This window comes from Hemitrygon akajei, chromosome 6, assembly GCF_048418815.1.
Source record: "Hemitrygon akajei chromosome 6, sHemAka1.3, whole genome shotgun sequence".
Taxonomy (NCBI): domain Eukaryota; kingdom Metazoa; phylum Chordata; class Chondrichthyes; order Myliobatiformes; family Dasyatidae; genus Hemitrygon; species Hemitrygon akajei.
Window position 1 is genome coordinate 151,799,041 of NC_133129.1, and position 22,639 is coordinate 151,821,679.

The 22,639-nt window shown below is 40.1% G+C and overlaps 1 protein-coding gene across 3 annotated transcripts in view; it reads right to left on the minus strand.

The window, feature by feature from the left end:
- sbf2 (SET binding factor 2) overlaps nt 1-22,639 on the minus strand; it is a 521,046-nt gene that overhangs the window by 45,270 nt on the left and 453,137 nt on the right. For all 3 annotated transcript variants that reach the window (XM_073049581.1, XM_073049580.1, XM_073049579.1), the window contains one exon: nt 13,529-13,603. In XM_073049581.1, coding sequence (XP_072905682.1) covers nt 13,529-13,603 — 75 coding nt within the window. The remainder of the gene's footprint in view (nt 1-13,528; nt 13,604-22,639) is intronic.

Consider the following 22,639-nt stretch of genomic DNA (forward strand, 5'->3'; position numbering starts at 1 on the left):
AAGCTCAAAACCAATTAAATAGGTTAGTAACTATTAAACACATTTTACCAATACAACCTCATTACTCAACATTCTTTTCAAAGTGGATTCTAGTTTTTTGTAAGCCAGTTATCCAGAAATCCAAGAAATTAATATTATGGGTGGGGAAAAAAAGCTTCCAAAATCATAACAGCAGATTTCAAATGGAACCATTATTTTTGGAAGAAATAATGTACTCCCCCAGTGCAAGTATTTAGCATCAAATCATCCAATGCTGCATAAAGCATTCAAGAAAAATATTTTTGTATTCCAGTAAAAAAACAAATTACTATCTAACATCATTGCAGTTAATTAAATAAATACTTGAGTCGCATAAATAAATTGTGAGTAATGGCCATTTTTGATTTAGAATTACAAATAAATATTAATCATCAGATCATAATGAATAGAAGTTATCTATTTTGTTTCTCTTTCCCATGCCATCTTTCAAGAAATCCATGCATGAGTTTTTACTTCTGGATCATTTTCCTGCACTGAACCCATCTTGCGTGATTTCCTTATTATCTTAAAAAAACTGACCTCTGTGTTGAATACACTGAGCAACAGAGTCTCAACAGACTTCTTGGATAGATTTTTTCCCCATCTCTTTTTGAATGGCCAACCATTTATTTTGAGACCCACAGTTCTCAGTGAACCAACTTGGGAAGCCATATAACCTCACAAGCCTTAGGAATTTTGGATGTTTCACCCCATTCTTTTTAAAATCAAGAGACTATAGATTGACTTTGCTTAATATCTTTTCAAAATACAAAACACATTACTCCAAGAATCAATATGGAAATCCTTCACCAAAATATATATCCATCCTTAGGGCTATAACTGGTGCAAGACATGTCTCAACAAATACTCAAATCTTCTTGTAATAAAGGCCTAAACCTGTCTGTTTCCTCTATGGGCTGCTGGGCCTGGATAGATACCTTGCCCAGCCACTTAATCCCTTCATAAAAATCATTGATATGCATAGTTTCAAATGGGGCCAAACCCCTCTCCACATTTTGGCCCATTTGTTACAACTACCTAACCCAATAGTGATCCATTTATCCCTAATTTGAATTTCTATATGTTAACCAATTCTCATTCTAAAACATTGTTTTATTGCTAACACCATATGCACTAAATTCAGAAATTCAGATCCTATAATTCTCCTAAAAACTATGAACAATTTATGGGGGTTAAGTAGAATACCAACTTGTACATCTTTGGAACACGAGAAGAAACTGGTGTACTGGGGTGGAGGAAAGATAGAACCAAATGATCCCAGACCTGCCAGCTCCACACAGGCAACATATGAGATCAGGGTGAACACTGGAGCTGTGAGGTAGGAGCTCTTTTAGCTGCACCACTGTACTGCCCCTGTCAAACCTGATTTGACTTTCATAAATCCACACATAAATCCAGCATGTAAGTGCCATTATGAAGAAAGCATCTCTACTATTTAAGAATTTGTGAAGATTCAGCATGTCATCCGAAACTTTCACAGATTTTCATACATGTCTGGTGGAGAGTATACTGACTGGTTATATCACAGATTAGAGACATAGAAACATAAAAAATAGGTGCAGGAGTAGGCCATTCGGCCCTTCGAGCCTGCACCGCCATTCAGTATGATCATGGCTGATCATCCAACTCAGAGCCCTGTACCTGCTTTCTCTCCATACCCACGATCCCTTTAGCCACAAGGGCCATATCTAATTCCCTCTTAAATATAGCCAATGAACTGGCCTCAACTGTTTCCTGTGGCAGAGAATTCCACAGATTCACTACTCTCTTTGTGAAGAAGTTTTTCCTCATCTTGGTCCTAAAAGGCTTCCCCTTTATCCCTCATTCTGGACTTCCCCAACTAGCCTGTCCAATCCCTTTAGAATTTTATACGTTTCAATAAGATCCCCCCTCAATCTTCTAAATTCCAGCGAGTATAAGCCTAGTCGATCCAGTCTTTCTTCATATGAAAGTCCTGCCATCCCAGGAATCAATCTGGTGAACCTTCTTTGTACTCCCTCTATGGCAAGAATGTCTTTCCTCAGATTAGGGGACCAAAACTGCACACAATACTCCAGGTGTGGTCTCACCAAGGCCTTGTACAACTGCAGTAGAACCTCCCTGCTCCTGTACTCAAATTCTCTTGCTATGAATGCCAAGATACCATTCGCCTTTTTCACTGCCTGCTGTACCCACATGCCCACTTTCAATGACTGGTGTACAATGACACTCAGGTCTCGTTGCACTTCCCCTCTTCCTAATCGGCCACCATTCAGATAATAATCTGTTTTCCTGTTCTTGCCACCAAAGTGGATAACCTCACATTTATCCACATTAAATTGCATCTGCCATGAATTTGCTCACTCCCTAACCTATCGAAGTCACCCTGCATCCTCTTAGCATCCTCCTCACAGCTAACACCGCCGCCCAGCTTCGTGTCATCCGCAAACTTGGAGACGCTGCATTTAATTCCCTCGTCTAAATCATTAATATATATTGTAAACAACTGGGGTCCCAGCACTGAGCCTTGCGGTACCCCACTAGTCACTGGTATGGAAACACCAATGACCTTGAAGAGAACATCCTGGGATATAGCCCAGTCCATCATTGGTAAAGCCCTCCCCACCATCGAACACATCTAGATGGAGCATTGTTACAGGGAAGCAGTATCCACCATCAAGAACCCCCACCACTTGGGCCATACTTTATTCTTGCTGCTGCTGCCATCAGGAAGGAGGTACAGGAGCCTTAGGACCCAGAGCACTAGGTTTAGGAACAGTTATTACCCCTCAACCATCAGGCTTCAGAACCAAAGGGGATAATTTCTCTCAACTTTATTCATCTCAACACTGAACAGTTCCCCACAACCTATGGAATCACTTTCAAGGACTTTTCAAATCAAATTCTCAATATTTATTGCTTATTTATTTTTTATTTTAGTATTTACTCAGTTTGTTGTCTTTTGCATATTGGCTGTCTGTCCATTTTGTTGTGTGAGGTCTTTCACTGATTCTATTGTGTTTCTTTGTACTTACTGTGAATGCCCACAAGTAAATGAATCTCAGGGTTGTATACGATGACATATATACTTTGATAATAAATTTATTTTTTACTTGAACGTTGAACACTGATTCTGCCCAATCCTACTATTATTTTCTAATGCCCTGTTGCCAATACCTTTATACCCGATTCCAGAACTTTCCCTACCATTGATATTGCGCTTCTCTCCCCTCTTTCTTCATTAAGGGGAATGCATTTGTTACTTTCCAATCTATGGAAAGTTAATGGAATCTATGCAAGTCTGGAAGATGAATACTTCTTCCATCTCAGTCTAAATATAGATTATCAAGAAATTCTACATAATTTACTAGACTTTTTTCTGTCTTGTTTTATGACGACAAATCACTTGTTTAGGTTTTTTGTCATTTCTCTATTTCTGTATCTCAGTCCTTAATCAAACTACATTAACCTCAACTAATCTTTTTGTATGTACAATTTCTATATTTCTTGCCAAACTCTTGTCTTCCATCCTAATGTCCTGCTCTCCTTTTGCTGAATTCTGAAATATTCCTACTCCTCAGTCTTTCTGCTTCTTCAGGAATGTTAAAACATTTTGTTTTGATCAATGTAACTTTAATTATCTCGAATTCAAAGGTATTCTACTTCTCATGTTCAATTTTAGTTTTGTCTTAAAAGGGACGTAAATTATGCATTCTTTAAATGTTACCCATCAAACCTTCTAATGTAGTTTCCCAATCTATCATAGCCAACTCACACCTCATGCCTTTGAAGCTTACCTTAGACAGCTTAATTTATTAGTTTCAGATTGAACATAATCAATTTTCTTTTTTCTACTAATCATTTTTTAACAATTCAACAGTGCAGTAACTGTTCTCTCAATGCTTCTCACCGATCAGATCGATGATGACTGGTTTATCATGACATCATACTCGACCTCTGTATTTTTTACCAATCCTGTGCACTGATGCCTCCTTACCAGATGGTAATGCAACCAGTTAGAATGCATTGCTGTGAAGATGAAGAAGGAAAGCCAACAGCTAAATTTCATTAAGAGTTTGAGGAGATTTGGTATGTCACCAAAGAACCTAACAAATTTCTACAGATGTACTACAGAGACTGTTCTGACTGGTTGTAAAACGGTCTGGTATAGAGAGGCTAATGAACAGGTTTGGAAAAATCTGAAGGGGATTGTACACTCAGCCAGCTGCATCATGGGTACTGCCTCAAAGACATTTTCAAAGGCAATGCCTTAGATAGGCAGCATCCACCATTAAGGACCCCCACCACCCGGGACATGTCCTCTTTTCATTACTACCATCAGGGAGGAGGTATAGGAGCCTGATGGTAGATATGTAATGTTTTTGGAACAGCTTCTTCCCCTCTGCCATTATATTTCTGAATGGTTCATGAACATTACCTCACTATTTTGCTCTCTTTTTGTACAACTTATTTATTTTTTATATTTCTTATTGTAACTTATAGAAATTTTTATGCATTGCACTGTACCGCTGCTGCAAAACAACAAATGTCACTGATAATAAAACTGATTCAGATCTGAAATAGCCTGCTTCTTCATCATACAAATTAGTAGCAAGAGCAGGCCACCAAAACCCATGAGTTGACTCCATCACTTAATAAGATTATGGCAAATCTGACTGTATGCTTAATTTATTTTTGTCTACCAATGATCTATCATGTCTTTGCTTATTAAGAATAACATTTCTGCTTTAAAAATATTGAAGGATATTGCTTCCACCACATTGTAGGAACAGTCCCAAAGTCTGATTATCATCTAAATGGAGAGAGACTACAAATGAGTCAAACCCGAAGGGATTAAGATACTGCAGTGCAATAATTACTAAAACTACTTGTTGCAACTGCCTACACGAGGAAATCTGCAGATGCTGGAAATTCAAACAACAACACACACAAAATGCTGGTGGAACACAGCAGGCCAGGCAGCATCTATAGGGAGAAGTGCTGTCGACGTTTCGGGCTGAGACCCTTTGTCAGGACTAACTGAAAGGAAAGATAGTAAGAGATTTGAAAGTAGTGGGGGGAGGGGGAAATGCGAAATGATAGAAGACCGGACGGGGTGGGATGAAGCTAAGAGCTGGAAAGGTGATTGGCGAAAGTGATACAGAGCTGGAGAAGGGAAAGGATCATGGGACGGGAGGCCTCGGGAGAAAGAAAGTGGGGGGTGGGGGGGGGGGGGAACACCAGAGGGAGATGGGGAACAGGCAAACAACTAAATTTGTCAGGGATGGGGTAAGAAGGGGAGGAGGGGCATTAACTTAAGTTAGAGAAGTCAATGTTCATGCCATCAGGTTGGAGGCTACCCAGCCGGTATATAAGGTGTTGTTCCTCCAACCTGAGCTTGGATTCATTTTGACAATAGAGGAGGCCATGGAAGGTTTGTAAACGGAACAAGTGCTACACCTGCCCTTACACTTCCTCCCTCACCACCATTCAGGGCCCCAGACAGTCCTTCCAGGTGAGGCGACATTTCACCTGTGAGTCGGCTGGTGTGGTATACTGCGTCCGATGCTACACCTGCCCTTACACTTCCTCCCTCACCACCATTCAGGGCCCCAGACAGTCCTTCCAGGTGAGGCGACACTTCACCTGTGAGTCGGCCGGTGTGGTATACTGCGTCCGGTGCTCCCGGTGTGGCCTTTTATATATTGGTGAGACCCGACGCAGACCGGGAGACCGTTTCGCTGAACACCTACGCTCGGCCCGCCAGAAAAAGCAGGATCTCCCAGTGGCCACACATTTTAATTCCACGTCCCATTCCTATTCTGATATGTCTATCCATGGCCTCCACTATTGTCAAAATGAATCCAAACTCAGGTTGGAGGAACAACACCTTATATACTGACTGGGTAGCCTCCAACCTGATGGCATGAATATTGACTTCTCTAACTTCAGTTAATGCCCCTCCTCCCCTTCTTACCCCATCCCTGACATATTTAGTTGTTTGCCTGTTCTCCATCTCCCTCTGGTGTTCCTCCCCTCTCTTTCTTTCTCCCGAGGCCTCCCGTTCCATGATCCTTTCCCTTCTCCAGATCTGTATCACTTTCGCCAATCACCTTTCCAGCTCTCAGCTTCATCCCACCCCCTCCGGTCTTCTCCTATCATTTTGCATTTCCCCCTCCCCCCACTACTTTCAAATCTCTTACTATCTTTCCTTTCAGTTAGTCCTGACGAAGGGTCTCGGCCCGAAACGTCGACAGCGCTTCTCCCTATAGATGCTGCCTGGCCTGCTGTGTTCTACCAGCATTTTGTGTGTGTTGTTGTTGCAACTGCCTATTCAATTGTTAGCCCTTATAGCAAAGAGGTCTGAATAGAGAGGTTTTGTTGTACTTGTATAGGATGCTTTTGAGGTTACATGTTGAATACTTTGCCTAGTTTCGCCCCTGATGAAGAGTCCTGACGAAGGGTCTCGGCTTGAAACACTGACTGTTCGTTTCCATGGATGCTGCCCAACCTGCTGAGTTCCTCCAGCTTGTTTGTACATGTTGATTGGACCACAGCATCTTGAATGTACTTTGTGTAAAGGATAGAGTAGCAGTGGAGGTAGTCCCAAGAACATTTATCAGGCTAATTCCTGGGAGGAGTAGGTTGACCTTTCAAGAGAGACTATACAGTTCAGCTGTCAATCTTTGGAGTTAATAAGCATTAGGGGGTGACCTCATTTAAATGTACAAGATCCTAAGGGGGCTTGACAGCATAAATGTTGAAATATGTCCACTCATGGGAGAGTCACAAACAAGGGAACATGTCAACAAAATAAGGCGGGTCAATTCTCTGCCCAAGGTCGTTAGATATATTTAAGGTGGAATAAGCAAACACTTCCAGTCAAGATGGCGCCAGCATACAATGATTCCTTGGGCGACATCTTCCAGATAGCCAATCTCTTCAATTATTTCATGTTTTCTATGCCTTCTGCTTGTTCTTTTAGTCTTAATTGTTTAGGAGACTGTTGGAGCCCATGACGTTCAGTTTGGAGTTTGATCAAAAGATATGGCACTCTGCTGTCTCTGGAGAGGACCATGAGCATGGGTTGCCTCGTGCAGAAGATCCAGGGCCATGATCGACTTCATTTTGAAGCGTCAAGGAAGATTGAAGCATCCAGGTGAATGTGCAGGAGGTCGGCAGCTGCTCTCCATGAACGTCATGGGTTGACAGTGGTTGTAGCTGGGTCAATGGCGTTCGGAAGGCTGTAGGTCAGCGGCACAGCATTCGCTCTTCGCAGAAAGACTGAATTTGAATGGCTGCTCTCCTTGGTTCTGGCAAGAGGATGTTTCTGAAATTTATGTGATTGTTGGACTGTAGTTTAAATTGCTCTCCTTCAGTTTTCAGTTTTCTTCCTTGTTGCTGATTGGCAGGTTGGGGTTCCAGTTGGGCGATGTGTTGGTTTTTTTTGCAAGTGAGAGGTTGGGGATTTGGGGTCTGATGTTCTTGTAGTTTTTTTTCCTGTGTGGGCAATCTGTTGGTTTTTATTGTGGGAGAGGGGTTTGAGAGTTTGGTGCTGTTATTGCTGTTCTTATTTTGCGGGGATGGGGGTTTGGAGTATTTGATGTTTCAGTTGCCGTTTTCCATGTGGCGATCTGTTAGTGTTTTTGTGCGAGGGAGGAGGTGGAGGTTTGGGGTTTGCAAGTTGTTACTTTTTCCCTTTCATTGGGGGGGGGCTGATGTCGTTTCTTTCAGTGACTCCTGTGGTTTTTCTGGTTTTCATGGCTTTCTGGAGAAGACAAATGTCAGAATTGTATTGTATGTGCTTACTTTTGACAATAAAAATGAACCTTTGAAAGATTGAAAATTGTAGGTAATGGAAAATTGGCACAGAAGAGGAATTGAGGTCAGCACAGATCAGCCATGAGATTTAAGATTGATGACGAGTGGTCTATTCTACATTCTTGTGTTCTTTACATTACTTTACGAAGACCTCTCAGAATATGAGATGTTTGTCAATTACCTTTTCAATGAATAAGAAAACTCTCTCTTCTATGCTCCATGCTATTACAGTGTCTGATGGGGTGTAGCTCAGAATATGGAGGCATTGCTACATTAAATGTTGGAAGGCATGGCAACCCTAGGAAGGATACAGTGATGAAAATTATACATTTAAAAAAAAGATTTAGCTCCTTTTAGATTCTTGAGGTATAATCGCAGCAGTGCCCAGGTGGGGACGGGGATAAGCCTCTGGCACAGAGTCCGGCCCTGTAGCTCAGAAGGGTAGGGAAAGGAAGAGGAAGCAATAGTAATAGGGGACTCGATAGTTAGAAAGTCAGATAGGCGATTCTGTGAACATGATCAGGAGACCCGGATGGCAGTTTGCCTCCCTGATGCCAGGGTCCGTGATGTTTCTGATCACGTCCAAGATACCCTGAAGTGGGAGGGTGAAGAGCCAGAGCTCGTGGTACATATAGGTACCAATGACATAGGTAGGAAAAGGGAAGAGGTCCTGAAAGGAGAATATAGGGAGTTAGGAAGGGAGTTGAGAAGAAGGACTGCAAAGGTAGTAATCTCGGGATTACTGCCTGTGGTAGGAATTAGGAATGGAATGAGATGGAGGATAAATGCGTGGCTGAGGGATTGGACCAGGGTGCAGGGATTCAAGTTTCTGGATCATTGGGACCTCTTTTGGGGCAAGTGTGACCTGTACAAAAAGGACGGGTTGTACTTGAACCCCATGGGGACCAATATCCTGGCGGGGAGATTTGCTAAGGCTACTGGGGAGACTTTAAACTAGAATGGTTGGGGGGTGGGAATCAAATTGAAGAGACTAGGAGAGAGGAGGTTAGTTCACAAATAGAGAAAGCTAGTAGACAGTGTGTGAGGGAGGATAGGCAGGTGATAGAGAAAGGGAGTGCTCAGACCGAAGCGGAGAAGGAAGAAAAAGATAATAAAGTTGTTGGCACTGTTAGGGATAAACAGAGAGTAAGAGGTGCGGAATTTCTTAAATGCATCTATTTTAATGCTAGGAGCATTGTAAGAAAGGTATATGAGCTTAGAGCATGGATTCATACCTGGAAATATGATTTTATAGCTATTAGTGAAACATGGTTGCAGGAGGGGTGTGATTGGCAGCTAAATATTCCTGGATTTTGTTGCTTCAGGTGTGATAGAATTAAAGGGGCCAGAGGAGGAGGTGTTGCATTGCGTGTCAGAGAAAATATTACAGCGGTGCTTTGGCAGGATAAATTACAGGGCTCGTCTAGGGAGGCTATTTGGGTGGAATTGAGGAATGGGAAAGGTGTAATAACACTTATAGGGGTGTATTATAGACAACCTAATGGGGAGAGAGAATTGGAGGAGCAAATTTGCAAGGAGTTAGCAGATATTTGTAGTAAGCACATGGTTGTGATTGCGGGGGATTTTAATTTTCCACACATAGACTGGGAAGCCCATTCTGTAAAAGGTCTGGATGGTTTGGAGTTTGTAAAATGTGTGCAGGATAGTTTTTTGCAACAATACACAGAGGTACCAACTAGAGAAGGGGCAGTGTTGGATATTCTGTTAGGGAATGAAATAGGTCAGGTTACGGAGGTATGTGTTGGGGAGCACTTTGGGTCCAGTGATCACAATGCCATTAGTTTCAATATAATTATGGAGAAGGATAGGACTGGACCCAGGGTTGAGATTTTTGATTGGAGAAAGGTTAACTTTGAGGAGATGCAAAAGGATTTAGAAGGAGTGGATTGGGACAATTTGTTTTATGGGAAGGATGTAATAGAGAAATGGAGGTCATTTGAAGGTGAAATTTTGAGGGTACAGAATCTTTATGTTCCTGTTAGTTTGAAAGGAAAGGTTAAAAGTTAGAGAGAGCCATGGTTTTCAAGGGATATTGGAAACTTGGTTCGGAAAAAGAGAGAGAGAGGTCTACAATAAATATAGGCAGCATGGAGTAAATGAGGTGCTTGAGGAATATAAAGAATGTAAAAAGAATCTTAAGAAAGAAATTAGAAAAGCTAAAAGATATGAGGTTGCTTTGGCAAGGTGAAAATAAATCCAAAGGGTTTCTACAGTTATATTACTAGCAAAAGGATAGGGAGGGATAAAATTAGTCCCTTAGAGAATCAGAGTGGACAGCTTTGTGAGGAACCAAAAGAGATGGGGGAGATTTTGAACAATTTCTTTTCTTCGGTATTCACTAATGAGAAGGATATTGAATTGTGTAAGGTAAGCGAAACAAGTAGGGTAGTTATGGAAACTCTGATGATTAAAGAAGAGGAAGTACTGGTGCTTTTAAAGAATATAAAAGTGGATAAGTCTCCAGGTCCTGACAGGATATTCCCTAGGACCTTGAGGGAAGTTAGTGTAGAAATAGCAGGGGATCTGACAGAAATATTTCAAATGTCATTAGAAATGGGGATGGTGCCGGAGGATTGGCATATTGCTCATGCAGTTCCATTGTTTAAAAAGGGTTCTAAGAGTAAACCTAGCAATTATCTGCCTGTAAGTTTGACGTCAGTGGTGGGTAAATTAATGGAAAGTATTCTTAGAGATGGTATATATAATTATCTGGATAGACAGGGTCTGATTAGGAACAGTCAACATGGATTTGTGCGTGGAAGGTCATGTTTGACAAATCTTATGAATTTTTATAGAGGTAACTAGGAAAGTTGATGAGGGTAAAGCACTGGATGTTGTCTATATGGACTTCAGTAAGGCTTTTGACAAGGTTCCACACAGAAGGTTAGTTAGGAAGGTTCAATCATTAGGTATTAAAATTGAAGTAGTAAAATGGATTCAACGGTGGCTGGATGGGAGATGCCAGAGAGTAGTGGTGCATAACTGTTTGTCAGGTTGGAGGCCGGTGACTAGTGGTGTGCCTCAGGGATCTGTACTGGGTCCAAAGTTGTTTGTTATATACATTAATGATCTGGATGATGGGGTGGTAAATTGGATTAGTAAGTATGCAGATAATAATAAGATAGGTGGCGTTGTGGATAATGAAGTAGATTTTCAAAGCTTGCAGAAAGATTTAGGCCAGTTAGAAGAGTGGGCTGAAAGATGGCAGATGGAGTTTAATGCTGATAAGTGTGAGGTGCTACATTTTGGTAGGAATAATCAAAATAGGACATACATGGTAAATGGTAGGGCATTGAGGAATGCGGTAGAACAGAGTGATCTAGGAATAATGGTGCATAGTTCCCTGAAGATGGAATCTCATGTGGATAGGGTGGTGAAGAAAGCTTTTGGTATGCTGGCCTTTATAAATTGGAGCTTTGTGTATAGGAGTTGGGATGTAATGTTAAAATTGTACAAGGCTTTGGTGAGGCCAAATTTGTATTGTGTACAGTTCTGGTCACCGAATTATAGGAAAGATGTCAACAAAATAGAGAGAGTACAGAGGAGATTTACTAGGATGTTACCTGGGTTTCAGCACCTAAGTTACAGAGAAAGGTTGAACATCTTTAGGTCTTTATTCTTCGGAGCGTAGAAGGTTGAGGGGGGACTTGATAGAGGTACTTAAAATTATGAGGGGGATAGATAAGAGTTGACGTGGATAGGCTTTTTCCATTGAGAGTAGGGGCGATTCAAACAAGAGGACATGAGTTGAGAGTTAAGGGGCAAAAATTTAGGAGTAACATGACTGGGAACTTCTTTACTCAGAGAGTGGTAGTTATGTGTAACGAGCTTCCAGTAGAAGTGGTAGAGGCAGGTTCGATATTGTCATTTAAAAAAAATTGGATTGGTATATGGACAGGAAAGGAATGGAGGTTTACGGGCTGAGTGCAGGTCGGTGGGACTAGGTGAGAGTAAACGTTCGGCACGGACTAGAAGAGCCGAGATGGCCTGTTTCCGTGCTGTAATTGTTATATAGTTAAGTACATCACTGCATAATTTTTTTTATCCTCAATGAAACACTGAAGATGAATGACTTGACATGTAGTTATGAGCAGATATATATATGGCAACCTTCTAGGATGTGCATACAAAATGGAAGCCCATTATTGCCCTTATATGAAATTTCCGACCAAAATTACATAATAATAATAAACTACGTCAAATAAATTAAATGCACTTAAAGATGTTGAGTCAGAATTTGCTTCCTGTGTCGATTTTCTTCCATCCACCACAAGCATTTGTGGGAAGGGCAGATTACCTTTTTACTGACCTCTTCCCTTGAACTTACATTCTGCTCTGATATGTAAGACCCTGAGTGGCATTCAGATCCCATGCAAAATCATGCTGTCCTGTGAGTCATCATAACAAGTCCTGTCCACCAATGACTGAAAAACTGGGACTGGCTAACCATTACCACAGGCTTAGCTGATAGTTAAACTGGTCAAAGATTAAGTAATTATGACATTTAGATATATATAAAACCAATTAAAATCAGAAACCATTCCATTTTTAAAAAATAAAATAAATGCTCTTAAATAATTAAACACTATTATTCAAATGCAATTCATTTAAAAATATAAATCACATCAAATTTTCCTTTGCATCTCACAGCTACCTATCTTCATACAAATGGATGGGCTTGCTGTTCCCGCACTGGTAAATTAAGCAGATACACGTTCAATTGGTAGATTCAACCGTTTAATTTTGCACTCCACCTCTGGATTCTATGAGAAAACCAATACCAGAGCTCTGCCAGAAAATTACCAACAGTTTGGTCAGCTAGCTTGTGACCGTCATGTTTGTAAGATTGTTTGTAGGATTTTTCAAGTTGCTGATAATTATGAGGTATATGGTGGAAGTTCAGAATGAAATTGCCAATATTCTGCAAGCTCCTGTTCAATGTACTATTTAAAACAGTATAACACTTGATGTCCTGAACAATGTGTCAGCAAACAAATGTACAAATTTTTTTATTTCATCCAGTAACAAGATGCAAATTTCAAGCTAGTGATGGGAAAGTATCTGAAATAATTTAATGCATGCAATAAGTTTTGGATGTGGTTTGCTGATATTCATCTCTGGAAAATAATTCTGACTGGGAAACCATTGCTTATATTCTTGTCGCCTAACCACAATCTAAGACACGTCTTGAACCATGATAGTTATTCTCATAATTGGAAGATGATATTGGAGATGGAAATGAATGATATGAATTCATAGTTGACATTCTTGAATTAACCACTTACATTACTATCTGAATCTCTAACGATAAATTAAAGGGACCATAATGGTTGTAATGGTTGATTCAGTGGCTGTCTGAATAATTGTTATTGTTCCTCAGTGTCGCATTGGGTGGCAACCTTGCAGTTTCATTAGCATTTGTCTGTTTTATACGAGGCCGAGTTGTGAGCTTGATGCTCAATCCAGCATGGATGAAAAGCATGCAAGGAGTTGGCTGGATTCAAACCTGGAACCACTTGCCTCGAAGTCTAGTGTGGATGCCACTACACCATCAGCCACCTATAGCCACTGACTGTCAACCTTTTAATAATAGTCTCAATCAGTTGGCATGTCTGAACAATACAGAGACAGGAAAATGGGATCAGAAGAATATAATGCAATGAAGTACCTTGGTTGAAGACTCTTCCTTTAACTGTACTCTTTTGCTGAGACTGAGGAAACAGCTTATCTCTGTATCCAAGTACTGGTAGAGAAAGAATTCAGAGAAATTTTAGCATTAATATTAAATCAACTATTAATTTGCATGCAAAATGACACTACATACAAATCAGAACTGTGCCAACAGATGTCCTTAAAGTTCACTGGGACATGATTATGCTGATAACACTGGTTTGCTTAGCCTATTATTTATTGACTACAGCTCTGTCTTCATTACTATAATTCCAAGCAAATTCATCTCCAAACTCATAAACCTGGGATTCAAAAGCTATCTTTGTAACCGGATCTTGAGTTCCTGACCAACAGACCACAATCATTTAAGGATAGACAGCAAATCCACCACTACAATTATCCTTAACACTTCTGCCCCATAAGACTGCACCCTCAGCCCCCTACTTTACTAGCTCTACACTCACGACCGTGTGGCCAAGTTCTGCTCTAACTCCACCTACAAGTTTACAAATGAGCTAAATCTAAAATAGCAATGAGTCAAGAGTACAGAAAGGCAATAGCCTGATGGTATGGTGTCATGACAACACCTTTCCTTCAATATCAAACAAAATAATTGGCTATTGATTTCAGAAAGGGGATGGGGAGTTGTTGTACATGCTCTTGTTTACATCAATGGTCAAGAGAGCTGAAAGCTTCAAGTTCCTAGAAATGAACATCACCAATAGCCTGCACTGGTCTAACCACACAGACACCACAGTCAAGAAAGCACATCAATGCCTATACTTCCTCAAGAGGCCACAAAATTTCAGCATATACTTATTGACTCTCACCAATTTTTATAGATGCATCCTTGAAAGCATGATATCTCATGGCAACTGCTATGTTCAAAACAAAAAAGTGAAGCAATTTGTGGATATAAGAACATAAGAAATAGGTGCAGGAATGGGGTATCTGAACCTTCGAGACTGCTCTGCCATTCAATAAGATCATGGCTGATCTGACTATAGACTCATCTCCACCTACCTGCCTTTTCCCCATAACCCTTAATTCCCCTACTATGCAAAAATCTATCTGACCTTGTCTTAAATATACTTACTGAGGTAGCCTCCATTAGTTCTCTGGGCAAAGAATTCACACAGATTCACCACTCTTTGGCAAAAGCAGTTCCTCCTCATCTCCATCCTAAATTTACTCCCCTGAAACTCAAGGCTATGCCCCCTAGATCTAATCTCATCTACCAGTAGAAACAACTTTCCTGTCTCTATCTTATCTATCCCTTTCAAAATTTTGTGTTTCTGTAAGATCTCCTCTCATCCTTCTGAATTCCAGCGAGTACAGTCCCAAGCGACTCAATCTCTCCTCATAGTCTAACCCAATCAACCTGGTGAACATCCTCTGCAACGCCTCCAAAGCCAGTATATTCTTCCTCAAGTAAAGAGAACAGAACTACACACAGCACTCCAGATGCAACCTCACCAATACCCTATACAGTTGCAGCATAACCTCCCTGCTCTTAAATTCAATCCCTCTAGCAATGAAGGCCAACACACCACTTCTTTCTTGATAGCCTGCTGTACCTGCAAACCAACCTTTTGCAATTCTTGCACAAGCACTCCCAAGTCCTTCTGCACAGCAGCATACTGCAATCTTTTACCATTTAAATAATAATCTGATCTTCCATTTTTCCTTCCAAAGTGGATGACCTTGCATTTACCAATATTGTATTCCATCTGCCAGACCCTTGCCCACTCACTTATCTTTCTCTCTGCAGGCTCTCCATATCCTCTGTACAATTTACTTTTCAACTCAACTTAATGCCATCAGCGAACTTCAAAACACTATATTCGGTTCCCTCTTCCAGATTGTTAATGTATATTGTGAAAGTTGTGGGCCCAGCACCGACCCCTGCGGCACACCGCTCACCACTGACTGCCAACCAGAGAAATACCCATGTATCCCATCTCTTTGCTTTCTATTGGTTAACCAATTCTCTATCCATGCTAATACATCATCCCCCAACCTTATGCATCCTTATCTTACGTGGCACCTTAAAGCTTTCAGGAAATCCAAGTAAATAACGTCCACTTGTTCCTTTCTATCCGCTGTGCTTGTTGTATCTTCAAAGAACTCCAGTATGTTTGTCAAACAGGACCTGCCTTTGCTGAATGCATGCTGCATCTGCCTGATGGATCCATTTCTTTCCAGGTGCCTCGCTATTTCTTCTTTAATGATAGCTTCAAGTATTTTCCCAACTACAGATGTTAAACTAATTGGCTTATCGTTACCTGCCTTTTGCCTACATCCTATTTTGAATAGAGGCATGACATTCACCTTCTTCCAGTCCGCTGGGACCCGCCCAGAGTCTAGAGAATTTGGGTAAATTATCACCAAAGCCTCTACTACCTCTGTCGTTTCTTTCAGTATCCTGAGATGCATTCCATCAGGACCAGGGGACTTGCCTATTTTTTGGCCCACAAGTTTGCTCAGCACTACTTCTTTAGTGACAGCTATTGTATCAAGGTCCTCACCTCCCATTTCTCTTTGACATGTTAGATGTGCCCTCCACCATGAAAACCGACACAAAATAGTCATTCAAAGCTTTGGCCATTTCCTCATTACCCAATATCAACTTCCCTTCTCATCCTCCCAGAGACCTAAGTTCACTTTGGCTACCTTTTCCACTTCATATAATTATAAAAACTTTTACTATCCATTGTTATATTTTGTGTTAGTTTATTTTCATAACCTATCTTCCCTTTCTTTATTGCTCGCTTAGTGGTTCTTCGTTACTTTTCAAAATTTTCCCAATCTCCCAATTTCCCACTACTCTTGGCAACTTTGTACACGCGAGCTTTTAGTTTGATGCCTTCCTTTATTTCCTTAGTTATCTATGGTTGGCTCTCCCCACTCCTACTGTCCTTGCTTTTAACTGGAATATACTTTTGTTGAGCACCATGAAAAATCTTTTTGAAAGTCCTCCATTGTTCCCCAGCCATAGCTCAGTACATCATAAAAACCAGCACTTCCCCCCACACCCCCAGATTCTGTTTACACTTCCCTCTGCCTTGGTAAGGCACTCAACATAATTGAAGAGCCCACTTATCCCAACAGCCACTTTCTCCACCTCCATATGGCAGAATACAAAAGCCTTAAAGTATGTATCACCAGACTTAAGGACAGCTTGTATCTTGCTTTTATGACTATTGAATGGTTCCCTTATATGATAAGATGGAATCTTGCACCTTATTCTCTGCCTGCTCTGCACTTTCTCTGTAACAGAAACATTGCATTCTGCATTCTGTTAATGCTTTTCCCTTGACCTACCATGATGGACTGACATGATGAAGTGATTTGTATGGATGGCATGCAAAACAAAGTTTTTCACTGTACATCAGTACATGTGACAATAATAAACCCATTAACTAAACTAAGCCAATGGTCTTTGCAGTGCACTAGTCTTGATTTATGTGGTAAGGTTTGGTCAGAATAGTGATTGGGAGGATACCAGCACCACTTTTACTGATTAAATACATATACATTTGTGCTTTTTCTTTCCAGAATCACTGGTGCCCATTGACTCAAAAAGCAAACTGGGATTCCAAATCAGTCGCCTCACTTAAACCAAGAGCAAAATCTATTCATACTCTTGCAAAAGTCTATTTATCAGCACTATTTGGAGTACAGCTCAAAACTACTATACTAGGCACACTCCAGCCTTGGAATTATAAGACCTGGCTCTATGCTGGGTATCATCTATCAATTAAAATGTAAATAGGTTTCATCTCTACAGGACTCTGAGAAAACATCAAGATTTGTTGGACCTGACATACTCAAGTCTTTGCCAATTTCCTGGTGTTTTGGCAGGACATTGGCAGGAATCCAGTGGAATTTTGGATCAAAATCAATTTATCATATCCTCAATTTACAATCTTCAAATAAAAACTCATGTTTGTCATATGGTAAATTGATTACATTAGTAATTAATATTCACAAATTAACAAACTATTGGCACAGCTCTAAATGAATTGAGCAAGCAAATAGGAACAAAGTACCAAATAAAATTAACACAAGATATGCAAATCTGAAAGTACAATTTAATAAAGTGAATTGTTGCAATAACTTGCAATGACTATTAAGTTGACTCATTTTATGAAGCAGAATTATTGGAATGTAAATACCAAAGAAGGGGAACATAATGGAATGATTATAGTAACATTCCCAGTACTGATTGTTGAGAAGGCACCAACAAAATTACACAATTAAAATAAATTCAGCCAGTGTACATAATTTCTTCATGTTGCATGCAACTTTCAAAGAAATTACAAATTAACCACATACATTCCAAAGGCCATTATGTGCCAGTAGAAAATTTTTCATCCTGAAGTCGATCAAATTGTAGAATGCTCAGCCCATGATACAGTATCAAATTTTGGTAATATTGCACAGTTGTCAAGAGAAGCAAATGGTGAGATAGCAGAATATAGTAAAGTTGTGATCATCCAGTATCCAATTGTTTGGAAATGCTGATGATTTAGCATCTAGAATACTCATTGATCCAGAACCAAAGCCAGAGACCAAGAGCAGAGGTGAGGGTGTACAGCAGCTGGGTTTGGCTGCATGGTCAAAGCCAAGGTTGGGGTTCAGAACATCAAGGATCATAAACTTGACCAGGTTTTCAGCAGAAGGTGGGATCCAGTGCTCCTACATATTTTACATTATCTTTAAGTTAGCTGGGTTTATCGTCAAATTTATCATTATAGTGTAACATGTTTTTAAAAAAAAAAAGTGAGATCGAAGTGTGTTTGAGTATACCCAAAAATATCAACCAACAATCTATAAAATCTGCTGGACTAGCATTACGAAAGACCAATGGAATGTAGATATATGGGAAATATTTTAAATAAAATTTCAAGGTATATTGTGAAATAGCTTCTATTACGTGGAAAATTGGAATTTGAAGCACAAACCTAAAACTTAGATCAGAGTTATAACCATTCTAAATTACTTTAATACAGAGAAAAATATCTCCCAAAACCTGTCATTTACAACAGACATATCCACTTTATTCTCAAGAGACAAATTACCTATGCTTCTTGTGAGGAGAAATGAACACAAAGCAGGGATGGCTATGCTGCAATTACATTAGGCACTGATGAGATCCTATATGGTGTATTATGTACAACATGGCCTTATTTAAAAAGGGATGCTAATGCATTGGAAACAGTTCAAAGAAGGCTTACTAGTTGTCTTATGAGGAAGTGATGGACAAACAAGGCTTGTACTTGAGGGAATATGGAAGAATGAGAGAAGATGTAATTGATGCATATAAGATAATGAAGGGCTTAGACAGCATGGGCATGAAGAGGATGTTCTCTTTTGTTGATGAATACAGGAATAGGGGCCGCATTTTAAAGTAACAGGGAATTACAAATTTAAAGGCAAAGATGGGATCAAATACTCTCTCTCAGAAGGTTATGAATCTTTGGAACTCTTTTCCACAATTGGCGATGGAAAGAGTTTTTGAATATGTTTAAGACAGAAGATGATAAATAAATGTAACCAAGCAGATGAAAGGTTACAATGAATGTGGAATTGAGATAATAATCAGAACAGCCATAACCTCATTAAATAATGCACCAGGCTTGAGAAGCTGTGTGGCCTTCTGCTGATTTTAATTTGTATGCCCTGTGTCACAGCATTTTTACTTCATAGCTTTAACTTTATGGTTAAAGTAAAAGGGAAAGATGCATTTAAGGGAAAAAATAAGGGAGAAAGAAATTGAAAAATATGATTAGAGGAAAAGGGCTGAAGAACACTTGTGTAGATCAGTAAACTGTTGAGCCAAAGGGCCTTTTCCAGAATACAAAATAAAATAAATGACTGAAGCAATTTTATGTTGAAGGTAACATAATTATATATAGTTTTTTTCTCAAGGAAGTTACCAGGAAGGTTGATGAAAGAAAGGCAGTGCACGGTATCTATATGGATTTCAGCAACGCCTTTCTGCATGGGAGGCTGATCTAGAGGTTCAGCCGCTTGGCATTCAGGATGAGGTAGTAAACTGGATTCAACTTTGGCTTAGTGGGAGAAGACAGAGAGTGACAGTAAATAGTTGCCTCTGGAGGCAACTGACTGGAGGCCTGTGACTAGTGGAGTGCCGCAAGAATAGGTGCTGGGTCCATTATTGTTTGTAATCTGTATGAATGATTTGCAGAAAACTGGATCAGCAAATATGTGGGTGACACCATGATGGGGGGGCCCAGTGGCTAGTGAGGAAGGCTATCAAAGATTGCAATGGCTTCTGGATCAGCTGGAAAAATGGGCAGAAAAAAATGGCAGATGCAATTTAATACAGACAAGTCTGAGATTTCACACTTAGTGAGCACAGGGTAGGACATGCACATTTGATGGTAGGGCAGTGAGGAATGCAGAACAAAGGGATCTGGGAATACAGATCCATAATTCTTTGAGAGTAGCGTCACAGGTAGATAGGTTTGTAAAGAGAGTTTTCATACATTGGCCTTCATAAAGAAAGTTTTGAGTACAGGAGTTGGGATGTTATGTTGAAGTTGTATAAAACATTGCTGGGGCCTAATTTGGAGCATGTTATGCAATTCTGGTCACCTACCTACAGGAAAGATATCACTAAGATTGAAAGAGTACAGAGGAAACTTATAAGGATGTTGTTGCGACTTGAGGACCTGAATTACAGAGAAAGGTTGAATAGGTTAGGATTTTATTTCCTGGAGCACAGGAGATCAAAAGAAGATTTGACAGAGGGATACAAAATTATAAGGGTAAATGCAAGCAAGCTTTTTTCATTAAGGGTGGGTGAGACTAGAACCAGAGGTCTTATTAAGCGTGAAAGGTGAAACATTTAAGGGGAACTTCACTCAGAGATGTGTGAGTGTGGAATGAGCTGGCAGCCAAAGTGATGGATGTGGGTTTGACCGCAACATTTAAGAAAAGTTTGGATAAGTACATTGACGGGAGGATTACTGAGAGCTATGGTCAAGTGTGGGTCGATGGCACTAGGCACAATAACAGTCCAGCACGGACTAGGTGGGCTGAAGGACACCATGACTCTATGACAATCTCCTTTCTAGTTCTTGCAAATAGATACTATAAACACTAAACACTCCCCTCTTGCGTTTAATGTCATGTGAGTGCCAATAAAGAATCTAGAGCAGATAGATGAGCTGAGGAAGGGAGAGAGAAGTAATTGAGGTAAACAGAATGAACTACCAGAGGAAATGCTGAAATAATGGTACTTTCTCATCAGATTCTTCAATTCTGTCAATGTCACAGAGTAGATCTGCATAAGCTGCCATTATACTTTGGCAACTAGGTACAGAAGGAACCTGTACAAAATTTCAAGTATACCTTTAGGCTTCACAACAAAAGACAGACTTGATAGATAACTATGGTTATCAGGAGTGGTGATGCTGCTGGGATAGGTGCTTGGGTGTGTAGGATTTGTGTGCGTATGGATAGAGAGCATGGTAAAGTTACTAAGTTTTGGTTTAGTCTACTTCCATCACATTGGCCATTCATAATATCTCAATGTGTGTAAAAACGAATAATTTCCCCATTTGGTACTTCTGAAATTATTTTAAGATTGTGCTTTCTAATTTCTGATACTCCCATGTCAAGAAAGCTCCTTGTTATTTACTCCATTGATAACTATACTTAAATTTCAAACTAACCTCTCCTTTAATTACTACAATGCTAGGTTCTCTAGTTTCTGCACATAAATGATCCTTAATCCTCAGCACCACTCTGGTGAGGTTCCTCTGGAACTTCAGCTAGACTTCAACATCCTTCCTGATAATGTGTTGCCAGAACACATTGTTCCTGCTAATGTTTAGCTATTGGTTTGAAATGTTTTACTGTAACTTTTTGTTTTTGTGCTCCATCACTATGTTTTTAAAGAGAGGGCTACATATGTTTTGTTTCTACATCTAGTCATGTATTTTAAGGTTACTAATTTTAACCAAAAAACACTAGTTCAAGTTCAGTTTAGTGTTATTCAACCAGACGCATGTACACTGCCAACCGAAACAAAGTTCCTCCAATTCAAGGTGCACAACAGAGTAAATACAACTCACATACAAAACACAAAGTAATATTACCACAAATATATTAACAAATAATACGGTGCATTTACGACACAAGTTAAAAAGTAAAAGTGTAACACTGCTGGTGCTTCACACATGTTGAGATGTGGGTGGTGGCAGGGAGTTCAGCACATCTTTGGGTTGCAGGGAGAAATTGACCCAGGGAATAGCAATAGGATCACTACAGAATCTAACACAGAAGCCAGAATTGCAGCCAAATCACTGTAACAGGGAGGCAGCAGCTCGACTGCACTATTGTGCCACCAATTTCCTTTAAGTTAATTACAGCAATTTTAAAGATAGTGTATTAAGGAACATAGTATTAACTTGAAGACTCAAACACAAAATTATGTATTTTCAAAGATGAGAAGAGTGAAGGTGTTTTTAAATGAAGCATGGATAAATAAATTTACATATAGCCACTCAATCAATGCAAAGTATTTAACATTTGTCCATGTCCTTTTCCATATAATAACAATTTTAACCAAATTCAGAGAGTCTACAGCTATGCGACTGTAATGACGAGGAACTGGTTAGGACTGCTAAATCCAAACCTTACTTCTAGTTATAATTCAAGTTCATTGCCATTCAACTGTGCATGTATACCACCAAATGAGACAATGTTCCTCTGGACCAAGGTGCACAACACAGAAAATGTAACTCATGCACATAACACATAAAGTAATATTACCACAAACAAATTAACAAATAATAAGGTGCATATACAATACAAGTTGAAAAGTAAACAGTATAACACTACTAACACTTCATACTTGATGGCAGCAAGTTCAGTAAGGCACACCCCCACAGGACAACGCCATCTCATCATCACTGCTGATGCGGCCAACCACTGTTGTGTCATCAGCAAACTTGACGATTCGGTTTGAACTGATCAAGCAGTGCAGCCATGCGTCAGCAGTGGGCTGAGCACACAGCCTTTGGGAAGTGCCGGTGCTCAGTGTGATGGAGCTAGAGATTATTCTGCCAACAAG